The 13,004-nt window shown below is 39.3% G+C and overlaps 1 protein-coding gene across 1 annotated transcript in view; it reads left to right on the top strand.

Moving 5' to 3' along the window:
- The window catches only part of usp43a (ubiquitin specific peptidase 43a), a 123,341-nt gene that overhangs the window by 61,286 nt on the left and 49,051 nt on the right, over positions 1 to 13,004 (top strand). Inside the window, exon 6 of the mRNA XM_063475356.1 lies at positions 3,580 to 3,724. Coding sequence (XP_063331426.1) covers positions 3,580 to 3,724 — 145 coding nt within the window. The remainder of the gene's footprint in view (positions 1 to 3,579; positions 3,725 to 13,004) is intronic.

Raw genomic sequence — 13,004 nt, 5'->3', positions numbered from 1 at the left:
TTTATTTTCTAAAGTATAACCCGACTACTGCTGTATTTTATCATTTCAAAAGTCACAGTGCTAATGACATCTTTTAATACAAGTTTTAAATTCACATCATGGCACACCGTGACAATACATTATACCTTAATCAAACAGAAAAAGTGAGAGAATGTTTGATCATTTCAGCTAACTGAAACAGTGTATGCCTGCCATGGATGAGTTGTTTAAAGAGTCCTCCTTCTGCCATGGATTGATTATTCAACCTATCTGTCACATTTCTTTTACATTGTAGGTATAAATAGGTAGAAATACTTCCTCCTCCAGCAAGCCTTCCCTGTCCTCTGTTGCCCTTTTCCAAAAATAGGAAGTTTGTGGTGTCCGTGGCCTCAAATATGGGGAAAATGCTCTGCTTTTGTTTTAATAACATGTATCATTAGCAATATGCCCCAAATAATTTTGTAGCAACGGTATAGTGAACATAATGCATCGCTGATTGTCATATTCCCTGGTAAGTGTACCACAAACAAGTGCATAATTTGTATGTGCACAGTGCAAACAAAGGACATCCCATTCAGCCATGAGTAAAGTAGATCTACATTCAGCCAGGAAGCTGTGAAAGTTTGACATTGTCTTTTGCAAGAAGTAAAATTATTTAATAGCAGTTTAGCTAATAAAACATAACTTGATAAACGATCTGCTTTTGCTCCTGTTTTGTGTTTGTGAGGTATGTTTTGCTTCTAATCGTAGGGTTAATGAGTAAAATAGTAAGAAGAAACCATTTCTCTAGCCGAGTGCATCTGTACTCTTGACTAAATGCACACACTTGCAGCTGAATGTCACCAATAGGTAAAAATGCCAAAGGAAAAGTTCCAGAGGTGTGTGTTCATCAGTCATTGCCCTGTCCTAAAACAGATGATGAATGTTGTTGGCTTTGCTGAAGCTGGGTCCATAGCAGCAAGAGAGCAGCACACACTCAAACAGTCCTCATCAAGACAGAAGTGAAATGCAATACACTCACATTGTGTACTATTTGTCAGCTTGTTGGTTGACTGATTTTGTAAGTGCGCTTGCACCACAAGATACAGGAGATGGGTGTGGTCTGACCAATCCGTACCGAGTGGAGGGTTCCGTTTATTGTATTTCTAATGTGTATGTATCCAAGTATGAGTTATCTTAACTGTTGCACAAATATGTTTTCATATATTTTTTATTGGTGCGGTTTGGTGTACATCAGCCTTTATACACTAGAACTTACACAATAAGCCCATCAGGCTATAGAAAAGAATTGCAGACAAAGGGCAGAACAGCTGAACTATAACAGATGAAGACAAAGTAAATACAAAATGAAATAAAATAAAGTAAAATTGTAACATTGTGATCATTTTTGTGGTTTTGACAAAAGGAAATTTAAAGACAGATGGATTCCCATTCAGAGGGGATTCAAAGTGCTTAGATTAACATGCAGGCAATTTTTCCCTCTTTTTTTGTCCAATGCAGCTGCCTCCATTTGGAGGATTATTGCCTGTAATATGGCTCAGTGTCCCATCCATGCAATTAAACTCGTTAGACATCATGAGAAAATATACAATGTACACTGTGCAAGACAGACATGGGAAGGATGAAGCCAGAAAGAGGCTCCATATCTAAAGTTTGCTTTCCAAAAAGAAAAAAAGTACCATTAATATGAGTTAAATATGAAAGTGCTGTTTGTTTTTTAGCAGCGAGTGCCTCGTTTACTTTGTGTGAGACACTGACAAGAAAGTGAATCAGATGCACTCCTCTTTATTAGCAGTGGGATGGTTGAGGACATTTAGTTGAGCTGGATTCGACAGATCAAGTAATTAGCCCTTATCCTTAGTCTTTTTTCCTGTAAAACTGAAAAGTGCTTTTTAAAAATGCTTCTGGTGAAGTATAAATTTCACATTATGGCTTCAGCTTAGTCCTTTTTTGAGGGTGTCTTCTTCACCTCATTCTGGCACGCTGAGCAGTAATGACACTCTTCACCGGCCCTTGATGGTGTAGGGCAGCAAAACTCCCACTAGTTCTTGATAGTACTCCAACAGCTTTTAGGGATTGAAAAAGCCAATAATACTTCAGAAACACACTTCACACAGTAAAGATTTTACTTCATTAAAAATCTGTGTTGTCTTCTGTGTTAGCTATGTGAAAGCCTGGTGACTGAATGGCAGATCAGATAAACATATACAGATTATTGCAGGGCTGACACATAGAGGAAGCCAAACATTTACACCTACAGGTAATGCATGGGGTTAGGTAATTCACCACTTAACCTAACCCCATGCATCTCTTTGGACTGTGGAAGCTGGAGTACCCGAAGAGAGTCAATACGGGAAAACATGGAAACTCCACACAGAAAGGCACCCCTTTGAATTCAAACCCAGGACCTTCTTGTTGTGAGGTTACATTTCTAACCACTGCACTGCCACCTGGAATAGCATGGGAAAAAAATACATAGACATCCACACCAAAGTATCGGCAGGTGCTGGGCTGAGAATAAATCGACACACACACATCACTCACTGCATCACGGCAGGTGTAAGATTTCAAGGACTGCTTTGAGCTGTGCATCACTGAGTATTTGTTATGCTTTTTGCATCGCACAACAGAGGCGCCTCTTTGGTGTTTGCCTGTATTTGATGACTGTGGAGTGACATGTTGTCAACAGAAATTCTCCTATTGAAGCAGTTATTCATCTGTCAGGTATATGATCATTGCAATATTTTGATTTTGATTGGACATCATCTCGCCATGTCATGTGATCATGTGATTTAAGATAGCACTGCTCTGTGCTGAAAAATGTACAGTTACCATGATGCCACAAAGACGTAAAACTGGTGTTTTACGGTGTTTTTAAATGTTGAATAAACACAAATAAAATAAAAATGATTTATATTAATAAGCAATAACAACTCTGTTGGTTCATAAATTATTCCACAGGATCATCAGTCTTTTGTGTTTTTTTTAACATGTTGTTTGTTGGGACTAAATTAAAAAAGAAAAGTGTACATATTTAAATGAGTACTGTATTTAGACTTCAGGCACTTCATCATCATCATTTTGCTCTGTCAGCAGTAAGTGTCATGACACTCTTTACTGCATGCATGGTTAGATACGAGCAACAAGACAGAAAATCTCACGTGTTAAAGGTGGCAAAGGTTCTTGGCAAGAGTCAAGCTAAGTAAGCGACAATCATGTAGCTCATCCAACCTAACTATCTAACTAACTAACTATCCGGTTTGTACTTCAGTGATTAAATCCATAAAACAGTCACAAAGGTGAGTTGCAGTGTCATTCAAGCTCCTGAACATTGAACTAGGAAATCCACATCGCTGAAAACACATTTTACTACTTATAGCCCCGAGCAGATGCTTGTATCGTCACGGTTTGTCCTGATGTTTTAGTCACAACGTGTAATCTCTCTCTATACCTGATCAGCAGTATTACTCAGTGTGTGTGTTTATTCCTTTATTTTCAGGTCCGAAACATTCTTGCAGGAAACCGAAAGAAATGAGCTGTATGAGGCACATTTGTAGAAACAAACATGGATAATCTTTCTCTCTCTTCCCGTCTCTCTAGGTCATCCTGGTGGAGTTGTATTCCACGGGGTTCCAGCGTTCCTTCTCAGATGAAGACGACCTGACTGCAATTGCTGATAGCGATGTTGTCTATGCCTTCCAGGCTCCTTCACTCTCCAGTCGTGGAGGCTCCGCACAACACTCAGGTAACCATGGCAACAGGCTGTCCATCAAAGGCACTGCAGACACTGACTTCCCACACTCATTTGGCAATTTATCTTTTTTTCTTCATTTCCAATTTTCTTTTTGTCAGCCTCCCTCGGTCCTTTTGATTAACTTTTATTCACACTAATTCGCACTTACACTTGTAACCGTTTTTCACTTCCACCGAGTCCTCATGTTTCATTAACCACCGTGTTTTTCAAAAGCTGAAACTTTACTTTGTTGAGGAGAGGGTCACTGTCTGCAGGGTGTTTTGTATTCTTCCTTTCATTCTGTTTCTCTATGCATGATAGCACCTAAACAAATGAAATTACATGTCACGTCTGAATGTCAACATAATTCAAATAGAAACTTTGAGTATTGTCTTATCTTATTGTTCGCACACAAATTAAATTATTGTACCTAGGATGTTGAGTGTCGCAGATCATGGCAAGAACAAATTCTCTCTTGTCATTTAAGGTAACACTTAAGAGAGGGGCTTCTTATATTCTTGCTCACCCATTCTTGCTTGTTTTCCTTCCGAGAAAGGCTAAAAAATATAAGCAGTCTCCTCAAGGAATGTCTCTGTCTCATAAAGGAGTTGCAGGTAGAAAGCTGAGTCAGAGATTACTCATCTCCTAAAACTCGTTTCATCGACATATGAAGCTTCTAAATGCACGTCTTAGGTGAAGCTGAGAGCAAATAATGTCTTGTGCCGCTTTCATCTGTTTTATTTGTACGGAGAAGTGGTGAAAAAACCATAAAGCATTTTCCCATGTGCACATTTCATTAGTCAATTTCTAAAGCCATTTTCTGTTAGGTTTTATCAGAATTAGTTGATGTCTTTGGTAGCGTTTGCATGTTCCCTTCAAAGTAAATTCTGCACAGAGAGCGAGCTGCTGCAGGTTTGCGCTCTCGAAGCGCTTCTTGCTTAGGATGATTCCCGCAGCTGTCCTTGTGGCACACAGCAAGAAGTAATTCACTCTAGATGCTAGTGGAAGTACTCTATGGGGTTTAGGTAAGGAAGCTGCCTGGACAGGGCACGTAGGAGGCAGGAAACTCATTCACAAACAGAGATCACAGGGGAATATTAGTTGTGCTTCTCACCTATTGGTGGAATCTGGGATCACATTTGTATTAATGAACTGGCAGGTTAAAGAGTAGCTAATATTCGATATGACTTTTGCATTTTCATGTGCACCTCTGTTGAATGATGTATAGCATGTAAGAAAATTCAGAGATGCAGTCTATGTGTGAAAACACCTTGAGTCTCTGAAGCAAGAAGCCTGAGGTGTGACACCTCAGGATCTACTATCCTGAGGTGTCACACTCACCAACCCTGAAATAAACTTTTTTTCTTCAGTTTTCTCAGAACATCTGTGCAAAGGTGCATCCTCACTTCACTGGTCATGTGGCACAGCCAAGCTTGCCCTTCTCAGTCGCAGCACCTCACCCCGAAAAAGACAACTCCGGACTTAAAACCAGCACCTGCCACTGACCCCACAACTTACTTTAAGAGAACAGCTTCTAGTTAACCAACAACAAAGCCTTTATGAGAGATTTTGTTACCCCTGGAAAAAGAATGACATCAATAATTTATTTCAGAGCTCAAAGTGCTCATGAAAAATTAAGACTCTTCACTTTCTCAACAGGAGGCCTTTGTGTGTCACTTCGCAGTCAAAACAATGTCACAATACTGGGAGAGGGCGCAGGCATACAGTGTGTTTTCACTCACACTTGCATAGGAACACAAACGTTTGTCAAAAACACATTCACACGTTTCCATCCCTTCTGAGGACATTAGGTTATTTCCCGGACTCTGAAAAAATCGCTAAAGCCTCTAACCTTTAGTCTAACTTTAAAACCTAAAGTTTTCACTCTGAAATCTATTATTCTATGGAAATCTAAAGGTTTTACTACACAACAAAGTCACACACAGTGCTACTGTAGAAGTCAATTAATGAATCTATTAGATTTACACTATATGACCCTTGAGGTGAAGCAGTACACTAACTACAAACCTATATATGCAGGCATGCACCTGTAATGAATCACACATAATTATTCTGTGTCAAAGTGACTTCTGTTCTTGTGAACATCAGATGAAAATGATAAATTGTCACGCCTCATAATCACAGCAGATCCAGGTCCATAGTCAAGGATGCCGTAGCTCTATTCAGTGGAACGTAAGCCAAGTCTTAGCATGTATTGCATTAATTTACACACTGATTGCCATGTAGACCTCGGCATGATATTGTGGATATAACAGATGATATATGGATCTTTAATTTCTTCTTGTCAGTTGTTAGAAAAAAGCATTTTTACATTAATAATACAAGGGCAGCTTTTATTTGGAGAGTAATTAAATGTAATTATCTGAAGCACAGAGGGAAGGTGTGGAGTGTTTCAAGTCAAGCCGCTGGTGCAAAGGACATTAATCTTCATCACAGTAGATATAACCTTCGAGAATTAAACCGTACTGTTGTTCGTGGCTTATTGAAACTTAAACAAACAGTGTTACAACTAAATAAAAAAGTTAAACGTAGGTATTTTATATTATGTTGAGATTTCAGATTATCATTCAGCTCCAGTGGCAAGTGTTGATACATATGCAGATATGGAGATCGCTAAGAGAAAGGGTGAAGGGGAGTGAAGGTAGCAAAATTGCTCAGCAGGACACATGCGGGTTTTTAACCAGTAGGTATTACTAGAGAAGAAGAAAGAAGAAAGTCATACTCAAACGAAATAGCAGGGATTGCTATGAGGGAAATGGAGTGTAATTTTATACAGAGTCTTTTCACGCAAGCCACATTTTTTATTTATTTAGTTATTCATTATTTTGAGCAGAGCTCTGATATTGCTGCTGTCTGTCATGTAGTTTGTTTTGCAGTTTGTGTGGGAATGTGAAGCCCAGCGAGAAGCAAACAGATGACTGTATAGAAAGCCTTTAGGACTGAATGCAATGAATAGCTTACTCACATAACAACCTCCTCCGGAGGTCTGAGATTTGTTTCCTTCCAAGACATGCAAATTTGTTTGGCATGTTCATGTATGAATTCCACTTTTATCAGTTACTTTAATTGGGATCAGGTCTCACCAGGCAGGAGTAGGAGCAGAAAAACAATAGTTTTAGGGACTTGGTACAAAATTGAAAAATAATTTATTTATGAGATTGTGAGTGAGTTGTGGTAGATGATCAGAATTGGAGAATGGGTTTGCTTGTCTCCTCTTATTTGTGTCAACTCTCAGTAAGAATGTGCCAGCCTTACTAATGCATGTGTTCATGATGAAATAGACACCACAAGCATGTCCCATCCCTTCAGGTTTAATCTTTGATTTACAGAAATGATAAATGAAACTGTTTTTGTGGCATATAAGAGCAGCCAATTTTCCCAGATCATCTGTGACCAAATTAGATTTGTACACTGACAATAATTGTCACAGAGTATAGACTTTATTGCCAAGGTTATTAAACGTGAAACCAGCAGTGCAAAGGCTCAAAAAGCTTATTTCATGTCTCATTTTCTTGACTAATTTGTTTCAGTTGGCAGAAATGTATGCGGCACTTATGTTATTGCTTATGTTTAACTAAAATACTGACACATAGAAATTTGCACAGGCATAAACGCAGTTACCTATGTGATGTATTCTCAGGAGTCTCTATCTCGCGGTCGTGTTTCTGACAGCTATAGGATGACTTATAGCAAAGTTATATGGTGCAGCTCAGAATAGTGCTACCTTTTCATGGTGGAAGCAAGGCAAGCAAACATGGACTGAAAATGTGCTTTCACAGCACACAGTGGCACAGAATAATAAACACTTAATAAGGCAAATTACCGCACAGCAGATTCTCGACGTGCAGTCAGAAATACAGATGATTATTTTCTTCTTTACCTCTACAACACAGAAAATTATATATTTGCCATGACAACCTTGCTGCTTTACAAATGTGAGAAAGATAACTCTCTAACCATGTTTTCTAACAGATGTCAGTATGACAATTGCAATACATTGTCAGCATGCATCCCACAGATATGCTTTGACCCCCGTGGCACCCTGTACAGAATAAATGGATGGATGATTAAAGCACATAGGACTGTGTTGGTCAGTCTGATATGGTCAATATATATATATATATAGTTTTTATTGTTAGAAATGCAGCCCCACTTTTTATCTCTCAATCAGCGTCTGTGTTCGTTAAATTGTTCAACATGGATGTATAACTCTAACTGGTCTATAAGGATATTTCATCTTTTTTTTCCACACCAACACACCCCCTCGTGTTTCTATTTTAGGTCTGAACAAAATGTAAACAGAATAAGTGTCTGCAGACATACTGGAAGGCTCTGGGAGAGTATCTGCGCAAAATTTGGAGACAGTATTTTAACACTTGTTCAGATATTTTAGTCTGGACGAAAGTGACGGATAGGCTGTTTCACGTTTAGGTTTACCCACCTGAATAGGCACTGAGAAGTTTTTTTGTGACTCTGGGTGGAAAAAAATGAATATGAAAGTGTGATATTTTTAGGGTTTTTTTTGGCAGATAACTTGTTTTTGAATAGGCTCCATTAGCCACTGACTCCTTCCCTGTCCTTTTCCAACATTTTCCCCCTCCCCACATTTCCTCTTTGTGGGAAAACAAGGGTAATTAGGGTGCTAATGATGAAGGTACAAAGGCCCAAAAGCTCTCTCTCCTCTATCATCATTATAAATATATGAATAATGAATAGCCATTCATGTAACAGCAAGACAAAAAAAGGGATAGAGAGCCTAAATTTCAACATCAAGAAAAGTAATCATGTTTAGTGGAGAGCAGTTTGGGAAGGATTCCTTTCTGGCTGTGTGCGCGAATGTGCTGGGCTGGATTTTTTCAACTTTATCAGTAAACGTTCTGGGGTACATTGAATCAAAACTGCTCCATAGTACAGTAATGAGGTTTTGCAGCAGCAGGAGGCCTCTCGGTAGAAAACACTGAAAAATCAATTAGGTCTAAAGCGCCACAATATCGTCCTATTTCAGCCTTAACAGTCTGTGCAATTTGCACATAAATAGAGTGATGGGAAAGGGAGAGAGTCCGGGTTTGAGCTAGGTGCAGGGCAGCAAGTGTTGCACTGTGGCTGTCCGGCTGGGCTTTATTAAGAAGAGAATCCCCTGGATTATGCACACTGGTCTTATTTATGTGGTCGGCACATTAGATTGAAAATCCAACAATATCAATATTTATTACACAATATTTAATTGGGCCGAGCAAATGGTACATTAAAAAGTCGAGACAGAAAGAGACAATAAAGTAAACAGATGCAGCTTTAAAAAAAAAGACTGATAACTCTACTAATGGTGACTTCCTTCTATTTTGAATGAAAATGAAATTTCAACTTTATATAATACAAAAATAAAACTAGTATAAACACATGAACATAAAATAAAGTAAAAATTTCTTTCAAATGGTGTGTGCCGTTTAAATTTGTGTACTATGATGAACTATTAACTATAATTTTGATGTGATGAGACAAATTATTGTCCGTGTGCAGAGCTGAGATGTATGTGCTTATGAACACATACATAAATAGACTCACACTGAGACAAAGACATCACACATGCAAATTAAATGCTGCCAAGTACATATTCCTTCCAGTTCCATTAAGACAGTTACATGCCGCCTAAAGCGAACTAAGCGCAGAAAAGCAAATATATTCCAGGAAGATTCATCAGGGAACTCGTGGCCCTCCAATAGAATTCATCATTTAAAATAACCTGAAGAGAATGGAGGCAAAAACAAATTTCATGTGTCTACAGTCACTGCCCTGATCACCACAACTGCCTCTGGAAAGTGTTCTTAATTCATGTGGGAAATAAGAGCTACACTCATCTCAGCAGCCTTATTAAGAAGAACACAAACAGTGCATAAATGCCTGCATAAATGCTGGCTTGAATGCTTCATCTTCCAACAAGCATGTTGAAACATCTAGTGTACAATGAGCTTAGAACACATTTTAATTATGTTTAAATAACCAGTCAGCAGGGCAGAAAAAAAGTCTTCTGTTTATGTTCTGCTTTTATAGATGTTTGGCAAAAGAGGGCTCTCTCATGTTGTTCGATTTGTTGATATTCCTGTTCACATGGCAGCAACTCAGTGGATTTAGGCATGTAGATGAACACAACTATCTCTGGGGTATACAGAGAAAGGTCCAAAAAGAGAAGATAGAAAAGACTTCTGGCATCATCAGACAGTGGCCAGACTGCTTCAAGCTGATAGGAAGACAACAGTGATTCAAATAACCGCTCGTTATTGCCAGAGTATGCAGAAGAGCATCTCTGAATGCAGAACACGTCCAGCAGAAGACCATACCAGGTGCCACTCCTGTCAGCTAAGAACAAACGGGCTCAGCAAAATTGAACAACAGAAGATTGGAAAAACGTTGGCCGCTCTGATGAGTCTCAATTGCTGCTGAGACAGTTTGGTGTAACCAAAATAAAAACATGAATCCATGCTACCTTGTATCAGCGATTCAGACTAGAGCGATTCAGACTATCTATCTCCCACTAATAGAGTGGGAGATAGATATTTTCTTGTCATACTTACTCACAGCTCACCTGAGTATTGTTCCTGACCATTTGCGTCATAGATGTGCAGCTGATAAACCTTTAGCAACTGACTGACGCCACGATTTCAACATGGTCTTTGAGGAATGTTTCCAGCACCTTGTTGAATCTGCACGACAAAAATTAAGGCATTTTCGAAGAGGGTCCAGTCTGCTACTAGCAAGGTTAAATTAATGAAGTGGCTGGTGAGTGTAGAATAAGATTAAGATTAGCAGAACAGTCCTTAACAGAACAAAATGCAGAAAAAGATACTTTGGGCGATTTGGAAATTATGTCATCACAAAGTTTGTGCAGCAGAGTGTGCTCCGACTGCACCGTTTCATATACCGTCCTCTTTACTGTCTGCACCACATGTAGCAGAGTATGCATCACACAAAGCTGGTTGAGTTTTAGACATGATGTAACTAAGGGCAAAGAAGAATTGCAGCTTTGTTGCTCGCATGTGTTGTTCCTCTTAATAGGGTTTGTGCGGTGGCCAGTCTTGACACAACGTTGTGCCTTCCTGCTGAATATGACAGACGGTTAAATGGATGTATTTAAGGGAAGGAACATAGAGAAGAGAGGAAAAAATAGGGCAGCATCAGGTGTGTTCAGTTCCTTCTGTGCAGCTGCCTAATCTGTAATTTTGCTCTTGGCATGAGGCTCAGCTGCTTTGCTCTCATCTGAGCCATTGTGTGGTCAGATGAGTGTTTGCTGCCAAGACCTCAGATTTGCTCAAGACTGTAAGGTAACGGGTTTACCTGGATATTTTTGGTTGGGTATGTGGATTGTGCTGACAAGTGTCCCTGATCTGGCTCCTGCACTGCTTGGAAGGAGTGTCTTTTCTCATCATTTATGTGCCGCAGTGTTCACCCAGGCTTTTGTTTAGTCTGTACTGCACACACAACCTTATTGTTACACTTCAGCAATGAGCAGAAGTGTTTCCTAATTGACTTTTGTCTGAAACATTTCATCTGTGAATTGAATTTTGCAAAGTAATGGGATGATCAAGGGCACATTTCCAGCAAATGCTGACTCAAATCCTCTGTCGATACTAGGAGCAGCACTGTAGGGTTTCACTTTTAAATGCCATCTTAACCATCTTAAAGATATTTGTGTTCACCAGCTACAAACCACACTGTAACACGGTTGCCAGATACCATCATTTAGCATTGGCTTTCCAGACTTTGATGTGAAAGTTGAAGCTTGCATATGTCTGCATGAAAGCAAACTGCAGTTAGGCTGTGTTAAAGCTTACAGTAAGGAAGAGTAACATACTTTATAAAAGACTGCTTTGTCCTCCCAGGTATAACAATCTCTCCTTCACCCATCTCACAGGTCTAAAAAACTCAATAATCTCCTGATGTGGCAATTACCACTTTTTTTTATCCTTCATTACCTGACTCTTCTTTGTAGCTGAGGGCTGATTCATCCCTAACATTCAAATGATGGAGACTTTTTAGGGAAAGAAAGGAAAATAGATACTGACAATGATAAATAGAGTACCAGTGAGAGAGGATAAGATAAGAAAAAAAAAAAGGAAAAATTAAAGGATGGCAAGTTAAGACAAGAATGAATGCCGGAGGAGTCTTCTGCAGGACTGAGTTGTTTAATTAATGTTGCCGTACACACCACCTCCATTCCCAAGAGCAGTTTCTGTTTCTGTTTTTGTTTCTTTCACCTCATAATCCTCTTTTTTGTATCTCTTTTCCACTTAGTTCAGTTGCATCCACTTCAGTCTCAGGGTTTATCTTTTAATTACAAAGAGCAGATTACAAGGAGAATTTTACAGCAGCCATGACATTGTTGCAATAACAACAACAAATAGCTTAATGTGGGTTGACCTGATAGCCGGTTGGCAATGAGAATGATACCACGTACACCCTGGCATCTTAAACAAAGAGTTATTGGTTTGATTCCCTTGTTCTTTCCCCACATTTCCTCTCTCTCTCTGTATGTGCCCGTTATTACTATAACATCAGAAATAAGTCAGTACATACACGAGAAGGCATACAGTGCTCCACTTGTCAAGTGTCTCTCACACCTGAAGTCTTTGCTTGGAAATCACTCTTTACAAATGACAAACGACTCTTCTTTCCTTTTGGTCTGAACACTCTTCTCACTCTTACAGTCTCTCCTTTCCTTTCCACTTTCTACTCTCTTCATGGGTCTGCTCTATCCATCTCAATAAGGGATAGATGAAGGTGTGAGAATAACAGTCTGGCAGGTATTTCTCCCAGTGCACTCAGGACATATCAGTTATGATACCACTCGCCACACAGGACATATTACTTTCTGATTTTAAAAGTGCTTTTTGCTCTGATCCTCTCAGTAGCAAGAATTATATCTTCCTCTGTCTCTAATTGTTTGATAGTAATAATTAGGGGTGGGTTTTAATAATCGATTCATCGATTAAAATCGATTCTGGCTTGGATAACGTGAAATCGATTCATTAAAATCCTGAATCGATTTTTTAATATAAATTTATTTTGCCCGAAACGCCAGAATCTCAGGTGAAACCTCACAAAATTTCAACAACCACCAAACAGCTAAGACAGTAAATGAGAGCAGAAACACGGATTCTGCACAAGGACGTAAACACAGAGCGCGGACCCGCGGATCAGTGAGATGTCGCCTTTTTCACCTGACGGGCGCTGCAGCTTTAAGCGGCTGCGCGCGCTCCCGCGGACGGCAATCACTTTC

The sequence above is a fragment of the Pelmatolapia mariae genome, linkage group LG6 (genome assembly GCF_036321145.2).
Source record: "Pelmatolapia mariae isolate MD_Pm_ZW linkage group LG6, Pm_UMD_F_2, whole genome shotgun sequence".
In the NCBI taxonomy this organism is placed as follows: domain Eukaryota; kingdom Metazoa; phylum Chordata; class Actinopteri; order Cichliformes; family Cichlidae; genus Pelmatolapia; species Pelmatolapia mariae.
Note: the sequence above shows the minus strand (reverse complement) of the source record. Positions and strands in the feature narration are given on the sequence as shown.